This window comes from Pyrus communis, chromosome 8 (assembly GCF_963583255.1).
Source record: "Pyrus communis chromosome 8, drPyrComm1.1, whole genome shotgun sequence".
NCBI lineage: Eukaryota > Viridiplantae > Streptophyta > Magnoliopsida > Rosales > Rosaceae > Pyrus > Pyrus communis.
In genome coordinates, this window is record NC_084810.1 from 4,686,401 (window position 1) to 4,700,935 (window position 14,535).

The following is a 14,535-nucleotide window of genomic DNA, read 5'->3' on the forward strand; positions in this document are numbered from 1 at the left end:
TTATTGCTAGCCTATTATGAGGCTAAACTCATCCACTCCCCTTTAGTGTAGATAGTATCAAGAAAAAAAATACAAAGCATCCATAACAATAATATAGGAGGGAAGTGATTTTCTTACTCCTATTTGACCTTCGACACTTCGATCTTTAATTTGGTCACTTGATTTTTCTTTTATTTATTTAGTCTAATGATTAAAAAAAAATATATGTGTGCAGGAGGTTAAAAAGACAAATGCGTAATTCTCTTCACAATATAGAAACACGAACCTAACTCAATAGATCTGGTAACAAAAGTTGACACCTTTTTAGTTTCTCTCTCCTTCAACTATTTACCCCTCTCTCTCTCTCTCTCCCTCTCTCTCTCTCTCCATGTCCTTCCTCACCCATAGTTGGGCACCCTCAACGTCTATGATCGTACATCTGGCTCCTTATAAGAGCCGCCACTAACCAATTCCTGATGGGAGATTGTTGGTCCTAAAAGTTATAAAGCCTATGTGGCATGCAAGTTAAGTAACTATCAGCTAATTACGTCTCATTTGTGAAGGTGAGTGTGGCAACTCGTGACCGAGCTCGGTCGGGTGAGTAGGACAGATGTGGTGGTGGTGATGTCGAATGCATTGGTGACTTTTGCATTTGAGTGACTACGATCGAGGAATTAACACGTCTCAGCTTAGGGTTTTGAAAACCTGAAGACAAGTTGTGCTTTATAATGAAGTTCAATAAAGGTTTGACTATCAATGTGCTGAACATTAAGTAACTTGAGTAACACCTCATTTCGCCAGCCGAGACTTGGATAAATTATCAACCGACCAAAACCAATGTTGTTTACTTGCCCAAACTAAAGGCGCTCTTGAATCGTTTGCTTCTACGACTCCAATGCTATTTACTTATCCAAACTAAAGGTATTGCCGGTTGTCAACATAGTGTTATTTACCTATCCAAACTAAAGAGGAGAGGTGTTGATGGGAGGGATAGGATGGTTAGTGTTTTTTTTTTTCCAGCAGTGTGAGAAATGGTTTGCATATAGCGAGTTTTTTCGCCTAAAGCATTTGCGTATAATGAGATTTTTCGCGTATAGTGTTTTGATGGTCAAGTCTACCGATTGGTATAATTCTGATGGTATTTGATTCTTCAGCAAATTCTCTTAACATACTTGAAATTATTCTTGGGCAAAACTGTATTGTCATCGAGTCTCATTATCTTCAACTAGGACTCTAAACCTAGATTGATTATTCAATTGATTGAACCTTTATTTGGACACCAATCATGATTCTTAAATTTTTTTTTCATTCAATAACTTAGAGCATAGGGACAGAGTGCGTGCAAAATTAGGTCCAAGCAGAGATCTAGTCAATTCCATGGCTAATGTTGGAGGTAATTATGATGATGTGAAGTTTGACATATTTTTAAATTAGGCTAATTTCATATTGGCACCACACACACCCTTCTTTTTTTTTTTGGTAATGTATGGTTGTAATGTGATGGTATGTGTAGGGAACCAAATCCCTTTCGGACCCAAAAAAATATGAGCTTAAGGATTAAATGATTCGAGCCATTGAAATTTGATCTAATGGCTACAAATAGAGAGTCTCTCTAAAAGTTATAATAATTGTAGCCGTTGAATTAAATTTCAATGGCCCATATCATTTGATCCTTGGACTCAGTTCCTTTAGGTTCAGAGGGAATCCAGTTTCGTATGTGTAGGGCTTTTATTTTAAAACAATACTAACAAACCCTTCTCAATTATTTCGTGGCAAGACCAATGCTAAATTATCAAACCATAACTTATAGGTTTCACTTAAAATTAAAGTGAAGCGAACCTTAGCTTATGATATCCTTATCCTATTAAATATAAGTTCCACATTAGAGAATTAAGAAAATATAATATAATATATAAGTGTATGGTTCCACTCCTAATAATATTGAGACATTTTGTGATAAAACCGAACATGTAGCAATAGGTGGTTAAGCTGTGGCAATATCGGTGGGTTAGGAGTGGACCAATGACCATCTCTCTGAATGTCTGAAATATTCATGTTCCCATCTTAAAATAATGAATGTGCCAAGGCGACCGTCTTGTTATTTTGTTAAAGAAGCAAACAAAAATTGGGTCCATATTCGTTAAGTAGCACAATTCTTCTTATCTAATACGCCAAACTTAATAACGCCATATGACACTACGGATGCAACCAATACCCTTCTTACCCTAATTCCCAGCAATAGGAGCCAAGCACAGTAATAGAAAACATGTATGACATGCCAAAATTAATAACGATATATAACACTATAGATGCAACCAATACCCTTCTTACCCTGATTCTAAACAATAAGGGCCAAGCACAATAATAAAAAATAAGTCGACCTAGAGGCTTTTATAAAGCTAGAATATGTCGTATTCGGGCCAAAAGGTATGCAAGAAAATTGGCATCATGAAACACGTGACGAAATTGCACTTCAAGAAATTGAAATGTCAAAGATAATATCATGAAACCATAGTTGCATTCACAAACTTACCTAACAAGGAGTCAATGACAATCTCAGAATTTCACCTTCAACTTGTAAAAGTCTAATCTAAATTCATCGGATTGTGTCAAGGAGACCGTCTTGTTATTTTGTTAAAGATGCAAACATAAATTGGGCCCAGATTCGTTAAGCAGCACAATTCTTCTTGTCCAATACGCCAAACTTAATAACAACATATGACACTACGGATGCAACCAATACCCTTCTTACCCTGATTCTCGGCAATAAAGGTCAAGCACAGTAATAGAAAATATGTTTGACACGCCAAAATTAATAACGACATATAACACTACATATGCAACCAATACACTTCTTACCCTGATTCTAGACAATAAGGGCCAAGCACAATAATAAAAAATAAGTCGACGTAGAGGCTTTTATAAAGCTAGAATATGTCGTATTCGGACCAAAAGGTATGCAAGAAAATTGGCATCATGAAACACGTGACGAAACTGCACTTCAAGAAATTGAAATGTCAAAGACCGAATATCATGAACCCATAATTGCATTCACAAACTTACCTAACAAGGAGTTAATGACAATCTCAGAATTTCACCTTCAAACTTGTAAAAGTCTAATCTCAATCTCGTCGGATTGTTCCCAAATACAACCATTACAACAATTGCACAAAGACGATTGCTGAACAAAACAACGCGCCCGAAACCTCCACCTAGATACCTAAATCAAGCTCCGAGAGACCCACAAAAGTCATCAAACTACAAATCCATCATAAAACATCACAAAATTGCAAACTTATAATGTGGTGCAGTTTCCAAGACCGAAATAACATAGAATTGTTTCGCCACTAAAAACATCGCACTCAATCTTAATATCAATACAAAAATGAGAATTTCCATTACAAAATTAGAAATACTTCTCATCAAAATATGGAAATTGAATGAAGCAAGATAAGGATATGTGCCAAAAACATCTAAAATGGAAAAATAAAATAAAATAAAATCTTTTCACTAAATCTTAGTTACCAAACAGGGCAAGAACATTTTTGTACATACCAAAGATACATACGATGTATGTATAATGTACCAAAACCAGCATTAAATTTGTAGAGAGTTAGGGGCTGGTTAAAAATCTACAAAATATGAAAGAAAAAGGGAAAAAATGCGTGGCGCGAGGTGAGAGGTGGTCAGAAGTAACCGAGGTGGTTCGTGCAAGAGAAGCCACATTAGGCTTAGATTGTGCACTCTCCACTCTCCACAACACACAAGCGCCCAAAAAGGAGCGTCGCTTTAACACTCTCCCCGCTATAAAACCGCACCTTCACTCCCCTCTCTCTCCCCAACCAACCCTCTCTCTTTCTCTCTCAAAGCTCGCATCTTTCTCTCCAAGCAGCCATGGCTCCGACGACGGAGAAGTCCCCACCCAAATCCGGCTCTGAGGACCCGAACCCGACATCCAACGAGACCCGATTCCGGGGTGTCCGAAAGAGGCCTTGGGGACGCTACGCCGCCGAGATTAGAGATCCCGGGAAGAAGACCCGCGTCTGGCTCGGGACCTTCGACACCGCTGAGGAGGCAGCGTGCGCCTACGACAAGGCGGCGCGTGAATTCCGCGGAGGCAAGGCGAAGACCAACTTCCCCACCCCCACTGAGCTCCATCTCGACGCCGTCAACATCGCCAACATGAACAACGCCGCCAAATTAGCTGCGACGACGAACATCAGCAACAGCCCCAGCAGCCACAGCAGCACCGTGGAGTCCTCCTCCCCGCCGTCTCCGAGCCCGCTCGACCTCACTCTCAAAACCCCCCGCTTGTCCACCGGCGGCGGCTACTTCACCGCCGCGAGCGGCTTCCGCCCGCTTCCCGCTTCCCGTCCCGTGATCTTCTTCGACGCCCTCCAGCACGCCCGCGAAACTTGCAGGTTCGACCCCCCCGCCCCCACATCAGGCTCGGGCCACAGCGACTCGTCCTCGTCCTCGGTCGTCGACTTCGAGCGCACCTCCCGCAACGGGCGGCTCGATCTCGACCTCAACCTTCCTCCCCCCTCAGAAGTCGCCTAAACTACCGCCGCCCGCCGCGAAAGATCCCCCCTTTTTTCTTTCCGGTCCAAGTTTGTTCCTTTTTATGTAAGAAACAAAACCCCTCTTAGAAAACGAGAAAGCTAGCAACCCTCGAGCTGTCATGTATTTTGAAATTAGCCCCCTACATGCAGTTTTTTAATATTAAAAACTGCTCCACAGCTCCTTATGTATATACCCGAAGGGAAAAAAAACCCACCCGACCTTTATCTAATGTTCTCTTCTTTTTTTTTTTCTTTTTTTTTATTCCCATCTGAGAGATCTTAGCTGCTCTCTGTGTTGTTCAGTTAGTAGTTAAAATGTTCAGAAATCTGCAATGAAATGAGACGTTTCATTCTGTATCATCACTCCATTATTATTTCGTATTTACTGTTTGTTTCCCGAGAAAACGCAGGAAAATGAAAAACGCGGCTGGATCCGAACAAAACCCGTTTTTTAAATTTTACGTTAAATTGTATCATTTGTGGATAATCTGTGCCGACGATTCAACAGACATGTCGCCGGCATTGTTTCCCGATTGACGAGCCTTGTCCCGCGGCGCGGGTCTGAGTTCTCACGCCACACCTCTAACGTGCGCGTCAGCCGACTGTTTTCAGTTCCAGGTGGGCGCACGCTAAAGAAAATTCTACCCTGCTTACGTCACTTCACCGCCCCCGCCTCCCCCAGCATGGAAGACCACACCATACCACCCAGCTTATTTTAGCAAATTGCCGAGCGTACCATGATCGGACGGTGAGGATGCCGTGAATCAGGGGTGGGTCCGTGAGGACTCCCTCAGGATACCGGTTCTCGGTTGTTTCATCTTTTTCCCAGATTTTTATTTTAGAAAAACTAATAAAAATGATTTGAAAACTTTGAATTTTAAAAGTAAAATAAATAGTATCATGTTTACCTTTTTAATGTATAAATATAATTTTTCGTTTAAATAAATAATACCGTAAATTTTTCGTTAAAATTTATTTTTATTTTAGGCTGCACCGACGGCCGAACCGCTGCAACTTTTAGGAGGACCGAATCAGAAGCGGATGGGTCCACGGGATGGGGCCCAAGCGGACCGTGTTGACGAGGTACATGTCGGGATTTGGGTTGTCGTCACGTGCACCCTACTTCACGCACCGTCCAGCGATCACTAATTCCGTTTCAAGCTTTTCTGGTTTTTCTCTTTTCGCCCCGTCAGTTTTCTTCTGATAAATATTTGCCCCTTTGGTTGTAAATATTTACACTGGAAAGCTAAATATCATCACTTTCTTTTTCTGTGTTTTAGTTAGTCTAGTGCTTAGCACAAATAGGAAAAGGGTAATAACCAATAAGTTATCTATCATGAAACGATATTCTTTGGTGATTATTACTTTTTCGCCCGAAACCAACAACCGTACTCTAGCTCATATGATGATGTACATGTTTTACGTAAAAATTATCAGTTTTGAGCTCTAAATATTGGTTGTCAACAATATGAACAAAAGATTCTCTACCGACATGAAAAATCGTATGAACACCACCATTTCTTCTTGTAACAAAACTACAAAAGTTTGGTTATTTGAATTTCTTTGTCTGCTTCATCATAACTGAACTGCATGATCTTGAGAATAAACGTTTATGTCGTTATATTGGTAATTACTAAAAATTCTAGAACAAATAAATCATTTGATCATTAGAGTATCGATAACAGAAAATGATATTCTCATGTTATTATTTACTTTGTTAGTCCAAAAACAAATATCCTAAGCACATTTTTTATTTTATCTAGTTCATCATAACCATTATTCTAAAAAGCGCCCTACAAGGCTAGCTAAGCACTAGGCGATGTCGAGCTGCCACAGTTTAGCTTAAATCAGGATGTGAGTTAGGCGGCATCCTAGGCACTGTCTAAGTGGCCTCAACAGTGTTGTTATATTGGTAATAACTCAAAATCCTAGAACAAATAAATTCTTTGATCATTAGAGCATCGACAACAAAAAACTTCTTTAACAGAAAATGATACTCATGTTATTTTTTTACTTTGTTCGTCTAACAACAGATGTCCTAAACGCATTTCCTATTTTGTCTAATTCATCATGACCAATGTTATAAAAAACGACCCAAGCGCTAGGTGACGTCGAGTCGCCGCAGTAAATCGGACGTGAGTTAGGCGACATCCTACGCGTTGTCTTAATGGCCTCGACAATCTGGGTGGGTGATGGGCAGTATCTAGGCGAATGTCAGCAGGCTGCACGAACAACATCTCGTCAACAAGATTGAGAAATTGAGATCGAGAGAAACAAATCGATCCCCCCACTCAGCTGCCCAGATTCGGGTGTTTGTTTGATTGACATCTCTGCTACCTAGATTAAGGTTGAGAGAGAGGACTAAGAAATTGAGTTTGGGCAGATGAGAGACTTTGGGAGAAGAGAATTCAGTGTGGAAAAGAAAAGAAGGGATGGCTGGACCCATCTTATTATTCTGGGTTAATAATAATTAGTCCATCTTATTAAGGATAACTACCTCTTCTTATAATAAATTCAATTAAATTAATTGTAATTATGTATTCTTCGATTTTGCATTTTATCTTTCCAAAATTTCTAATACAAGTATAAATTTTTAAGTGTAAATAAGCATTTATTTATTTGATATATAAAAACTAGATTAATAATATTTTTGATTTCTTTTATCACGTTATCTAATACTAAGTTGTGTGCATTTTATCGTTATGTAGTCCATCATATGTAACATGTGTGGGGTTTGTTTTTTTTTTGGGGGGGGGGGGGGGGGGGGGGGGCAAGTTGAGTCAACGGAACATGTGTTACGAGAGTGCAGCATGGCAAGGGTGGTGTGGTTTCATAGTTTGGGCATAATTGTGGATACGGGGAACTGAATGTCATTCATGCAATGGATAGAGAATATTTCCATGCTTTTTCCATCAAACGGGTACCATTTGGAAGCATAGAAATGATGTGATATGGAATTGTAGCTCGTTATCGCCATATGAAATTGTGAATAGAACAGAGGGTTGGTTGCACGAGCTCCACAAATGGCATAAGACGGGGAGACAGAAGGTTAATCGAGTGGTCCAGAAGTGGCGCAAACTTGGTGAGGGTTGGATTAAATGCAACTTTGATGGGGCGTGGCGTCATAATGGACATCAAGGGGGATACAGGGTGGTGATCAGAAACCATTTGGGGAACTTTTTGGCAGCTACTGCAGGTCCAATCGCAAGCCCATCCTCTGCTATACATGCGGAATTTTTGGCTGCTCGTCATGCGGTGCTGCTGGTACTTGCTAGAATGGATCTTAGTAGTTCTCAGGAGAATGCGTGGTTTGAGGAACCTTCGGATTTGATTCAAGATATATTAGTCGAGGAGGGCTTGTAAGTTGTCATTTTGCCTTTTGTTGTTGATTATTCGTTTGAGGATAGGTTTCCAGTTTATGCGGGACACTCTTTTCCTTAGACCAGATTGAAAGCTCCAACAAGGTTTTTATTGAGGCTCATTGAGCACACTATTCTCAAGATGTATGTATTCTTTGTTTGCTTAATAAATATCGTACCTTGTTTCAAATTTTTTTTAAAGAAATACAATTTTAATTTAACCTTCTTAATCTACGTTCAAATCTATTTTTATATCTATAGTTAGATGATGTATTAAATGATGAGGTACATCTTAGCCGCAACATCTATGATGAGTGAGACAAAATTATGAGATCAATTTTTGCTTAATCTAATAACACCACGTAACGCTGATTAATAAAACATGAGAAATGTTAAGAATATTCTCTTAAAAGTATGATTTTTTATGAACTTTTATCCACCTCATATTTTTGACAAAATTTTCATGCCAACATGATAAAATACCGTGTCAGAAAAATTGATGTGACGGACTGTTTATGAGAGTCTCATTTTAAGTGCGTCTTCTTAGCATTTCATAAAACTTTTCACTCAACAATTACATCCAAGATTATTTAATCGATTAATTTGCCGGCTGAAACCCCCAGTCTAAAGTAATAAAGAAAATATTGATTCGTTATCTTAGGTGTTTTCAAAGTATTTATAAAAAAAGTGGCCAAAAGTTAAAAACCGAAAACTATCGGGGAGTGATGCTGAAAGTAGAGACTAGAGAATAAAGTGTGGTCAATTCTAACACAACCCCCTGTATTTTTTCATAATTACACAATTTAAAGGGGTCCACGTAAGAAAATAATGTACTTACGTGGAGGCGCGGAGCCCGCTTTGGTTTCGGCCGACACACCGATATCGGGTCGTCTGGAATCCGCGAACGAGTCCACAAGATTTTCGCCCCCCATGTAGTTTTGCATGACGCTGACACGTAGCGTATGGCTCCCCGCCACGCAGGACGTCTTCACGTGGCCCCGAAGTACGGACGCTCTCTGCGCTGCGACGGGTGTGGCGGTGACGTGGGCGAAAGGTGACACCGACAGCCGAGGCGAAGGCGCGTCGTCGGCGAGAGTTGCGTGGGGCGAACGGTGGGCGGGACCCGGTGGTGATGTAATGGCTCCTGGGCTTAGGTCATGCAAAGAGGGGAGCGTGATCGGTCGCCACATGGAGCAGGAGGGAACTGCCGAAACGTAATAAATAAAAGGAATATAAAATTAAATATTTTATTGGTATTATTTTTTTTATCATATGGGAATTTAAAAATTAAATAAAAATATGTGATAGTTTTGGATTTGGGGCGGCTGTTGTTCTTTGTTGGGCTGTCAGGTAAGCCAGTACGGATATGGGCTCTGTTTGGCTGGTGGGATATTTATATACTTCATAAAATGCTACTTGGGAAAGAAAATATATAAAAATATTGTAATTTTAATATATAATACTAGATAATAATTTAATGAATTCAGTAAGTATATAGTTTGGATCCGATGTTTGGGAAGGATCTAATGGCACTGCAAAAGGAAATCTATAACAAACAGAATCATGTGCAAGGAGAGATATATGTAGGAACTTTGGAGCATTTTGAACTCGTTTGGATCTCATGATTGGATTTCAATTAAACGGTTTTATTGTTTGGCTTAACTTGTATCAGTATATTTGGATTTGTTCGTATCCAAGATATTTAGACTGATTCATCCGCTATCTCATCAAGTCAGGTTAGCTTTCTCCTTTTTGTCTTTGCTTTTCTCTCTATCATCTCTTTATTGGAGTGGGAACTATGGGATAATTAAAGGATCTAAATGGTTAAGTCAATACTTTAAGGGTGGTACTATTTATACAGCTCTTTTTATTTTCAACACACCTTCTGTTAATTTTTATCATTTGATCTTCTTCAGTTCATTCAATCCAACGACAAAAAATTGAGATGTGTAGTATACATGTAACTTTTTTCTGGTGAATTGGACAAGTGTTCAAAAAAAAAAAACATTATTATCAGAGTGCAAATTGCCTATTTGTACCTACCCTCAAAGAAGTGAGCAATGTATAACCTAAGAACTACGCCAACTTACAAATGGAGTCCACGGGCTAAGTTCACTGTTCTATATTGGCTGTGTGTGTATATATATTTTGGTTTCGAATGTTTGATATATCGTTGATTTTAACAATTATACAGCCTACGTGATACTCACAACGAAGTAACTAAGGAGCTAACTTCGTTTTTTGGTGGTTGATTGTTGATGTGGGTGTGCCAATTCGAGCTCGGTTTGGTGAATGTCTTGAATGTATGAAATGCGCTTCTGACACCTGAATCGAGCAATTTCTGCTAAGGAATGAACACTCTTAGTCTTGAGTTTTATAACCTGAAAACAAGGTTATGCAATTCACTATGAAGCTTTGAATCGTGTGCACCCTTTAGCAGTCTCGACCGTAGAGGTAAGAATATAGGTCTACTGAAATTGGTATCAAACTGTAGGACAAAGATACTCAAAAGAAATGAGTGTCTTTATTGTACGTGGTGTGCCCGTCGACATGTCGAACTCTGAATGTGACTTGGGAGCATCCAATTATAAAAACACGCCACTTCGCTGAGAAAGCAAATGAAGTGACATTTTTCCACAAGAGAATCAAAGCCTCTGCGCCGGCAAAAGCTTTAGATAATTAACCAGTCGAACTTGAGAAACTCGCCGTCTAACCAGGCAGTCGAGACTCCTAAATATAATTGATTCTACAACTCCGTGGCTATCTAACCAAACTGTCGCCTTTGGAAAACTTCATCTAACAAGGCAATGGTTGTTCGTCGATTGCCAACCTAAATTTATCTAACCAGACTATATTCGTGCTAACAATTAGTAAAGTAGTTATTATTTTTTTTCAAAAGGTTAGAGAATTCACATAGAACGTTGATTTGTGTTAAATTAAATGTCCAAAACCTCTTGTATTATAGGGACATGCGTGCCTAAGATGATAAGTTATAAAAGCAATTTTGATTGCACCATGCCTCCTGAGAGTTTATCTCATTTTCTCCTTGCTAATTATCCCATGTTAGGCTCAGATAACAGGATTGTCATTTGAAGACCATGTGCATGCATGACATTAATCCTTTCCCTTAAGTTGGATTCTAGAATATAATTCCAATAATTGCATGTTTGTGCATGACATTAATCCTTTCCTCAAATTGGACTCTCCCCTACACGTTGCACACTGTGCCATAAGACACAATCCTCATCCATTTTAAATTTTGCCATCATTATCCCAAGTCAAACTGATTACTTGATAATTAACTTCGATAAAATTCAACGTAATGTGGAGATCAAATTTCTAAATTAAATTTTTTAAATTAAATGATGTAAATATTGATAATTGAATTATTAAGTGCTGATTAACGTACTTATTTCTACTGATGATATATCATTTAGTTTACAAATCTAGTTAAAAATTTAGCATCCCTAGCATTATCTTTATTCTTTTCTTTTCACTTTGCCTTGACCTCCCAGCTACAAAGATAATTTTCAGAATAATTATTATGATAATTAAAATTCTTAATAACATCAAGAAAAGTCATTGAAAATCACTTAAAAATCTTTCTTGAGGCCTAGAACACTTAACCCGATCCTGCAAATCGGGTCCAAACAGAGATATATATATATATATTGGGGGTAGAGTGAATCTTACTCACTAGCAAGAAAGAAGAGCTGAGGAAGAAAAAAAAAGATGGAAAGGATAACTTCTTCTCCGACTGTCTCTTGGGTAACTTTTTCTCACGGTTCCTCCCAATTTCTGCCGAAAGATTGCATCTTTCACTCACAACAAAAATGATCCATCATTAAACACTGTAAAAGTTTATCTCTTTGTTCCCCAGTAATTGTAGCCTTATCACACAAATTTGAGTTATTAAGTGGGCTTTGGTGACCCCAATTAAAGGTTTTAGGTAGAAAAGTCTTAAGGAGATGAAATAGTAAAAATGAATGATGACTTTTCATTCATGCCATTTATTTTCTACAAGTGTAAGGTTTTCGTATTTAAGGAGATATTTGTAATGAAAAGAGCATTCCATCTTTCTATCTACCTTTCTCATTAAACAATTTGTGCCAACTTTACTCTTTCTCTTACCCAACAAAAGAACAAGAGCATAAAGATAATATTGCTTTCTTTCACATCTCTTCTTCTACGTCTATTTCAATTGTCTAAAGCTAGCAAAGAAAATAAACAGTGTGAGCAAGGTAAACAAGAATTTTGAAGAACGTAGATGTGCGTGTACTTGTAGTTCAAGCACATAATTGATTTGTTACTTGGGCTTGTCAGCCTTTTATAGATATTTGGGCCGATATATGAGCCCTCTTTGATGGGCTTATTGAGTATGTCTTTCCTTGTTCTGGGTTTGAGGAATTGTTGGGCTCATTCAGCCAATTCCCACTCCCTTTGCGTCGTAATTAGAAGATACATGGTCTAATTAACATCGCAATGCACATAACAAAAAGATGCTACAAATATTTATTATTTTTGTCAAACGTGTTATAAATAGGGAAAAGTTGGAGAGAGAACCTTTGCTACTGACAGGAGCGAAGCAGGTGTAAAATATCACACTGTAATTATAACACAAGAAGATGATAGATAAAAGAGGGAGGGAGAGATGCTAATGTTATTGATCTTTTCTTTTCGTAGTGTGTTTTGATAGCACACAGAGCGCTCTATTTATAGAGCAACTCCAAACAAACATAATAATTACATCTTGAAAAGTACATCACACACCTTTTGAAAGTATTACACAAATACAATTATCATTCTTGTCCCAAGTCCACATTACTATGTGGGCATTCATTCATCCACCAATATTTACAACACTCCCCTTTGGATGCCCACATATCAACATCAGTTGCCTCGTTAAAATCTTGCTCGGAAAAACCCTATGGGAAAAAACTATAGCGAAGGAAAAAGAGTACAACTTTACTTGGATTGTTGATATAGTGTTAAGTATGCTCATGTTGCCTCGTTAAAACCTTGATAGGAAAAACCCAGTGAGAAAAATCCTAATTGAAGGAAAAAGAGTACAACATACATGTATCATGGATGCTCATCCTGATATGTATCTCCTCCTGATTCCACATTCTCCAAATTTAGTTGATTGGTAAGTCGACATAATCCGATACTCTGCACTAACTTCTGAAACGTGTACTTTGGTAAAGATTTGGTGAATAGGTTTGCCATATTTTCATCGGAACAGATTTGTCTGACTTCAACAACTTTAGCCTTCTGAAGCTCATGTGTATTAAAAAACTTTGGAGATATATGTTTAGTCTTATCGCCTTTGATGAATCCTTCCTTCAATTGGGTAACACAGGCTGCATTATCTTCATGGATGATAGTTAGAGTGTCTGTCTTTGAAGGTAGACCACATGAATTCCGGATATGAAGGATCATTGATCTTAACCAAGAACATTCACGACTTGCTTTATGTAAAGCAAGTATTTCTGAGTGATTTGAAGATGTAGCAACTAATGTTTGCTTTGTTGAGCGCTATGAGATTGTTGTATCTCCATTAATGAACACATATCCAGTTTGTGAGCGGGCTTTATGCGGATCAGAGAGAAAACCAGCATTTGCATATCCAACAAGGACTTGGTCATTTATGGATTTCTCTAAGTAAAAGAGACCCATGTCTGTTGTTCCACAAAGGTATCGCAATACATCTTTAACTCCCTTCCAATGACGAATTGTTGGAGCAGAGCTATACCTTGCTAACAAGTTGACTGAAAAAGTTATATCTGGTCGAGTACACTGTGCTAAATACAATAAAGCACCTACAACACTCAGATATTGTACTTTTGGACCAATGACCATTTCATCATCTTCTTTTGGACGGAATGGATCTTTCTTAATGTCCAAAGAACGAACGACCATTGGCGTGCTGAGTGGATGAGCCTTGTCCATGCCAAATCACTTCAGGATTTTTTTCAATGTAAGCTAATTGGTGGACCAAAATTCCACTAGCACAATGCTCGATCTGCAGGCCGAGACAATATTTTGTTTTTCCGAGGTCTTTCATTTCAAATTTGTTTTTCAAATATTCAGCAGTTTTATTGAGCTCTTTAGGGGTTCCAACTAGGTTCATATCATCGACATATATTGCCACTATAGCAAATTCAAAATTGGATTTCTTAATGAACACACAAGGGCAAATGACATTGTTGGTATACCCTTCTTTGATCAAATACTCACTAAGACGATTTTACCACATTCGTCCAGAATGTTTCAGCCCATACAATGATCGCCTTAATTTGATTGAGAGCATAACTCGTGGTTTGTTACTTAAGTCATTTTGGGACTTTCATATATATATGTCAGTATCTAATTCTTCATATAGATACGTGGTGATGACATCCATAAGTCGCATGTCAAGTTTTTTTTAAAACCACTAAACTTATTAGGTAACGGAACGTAATTGCGTCCATTACAGGAAAGTATGTCTCCTCATAATCAATTCCATGTCTTTATGAAAAGCCTTGTCGAATGAGTCGTGCTTTATATCTCGCAATCTCGTTTTTCTTATTGCACTTTCTTGTAAATACCCATTTGTAACCCATGGGGTTTACATCAGGCGGGGTTTGGACTACTAG

The 14,535-nt window shown here is 38.5% G+C and overlaps 1 protein-coding gene across 1 annotated transcript; it reads left to right on the top strand.

The window, feature by feature from the left end:
• The first annotated feature begins 3,735 nt into the window (after positions 1-3,735).
• LOC137743348 (ethylene-responsive transcription factor 4) lies at positions 3,736-4,901 on the top strand. The gene has a single exon (XM_068483225.1). It carries the CDS (start codon positions 3,874-3,876, stop codon positions 4,537-4,539), a length of 666 nt encoding a protein of 221 aa, XP_068339326.1. The 5' UTR covers positions 3,736-3,873; the 3' UTR covers positions 4,540-4,901.
• The last annotated feature ends 9,634 nt before the right edge of the window (positions 4,902-14,535 follow it).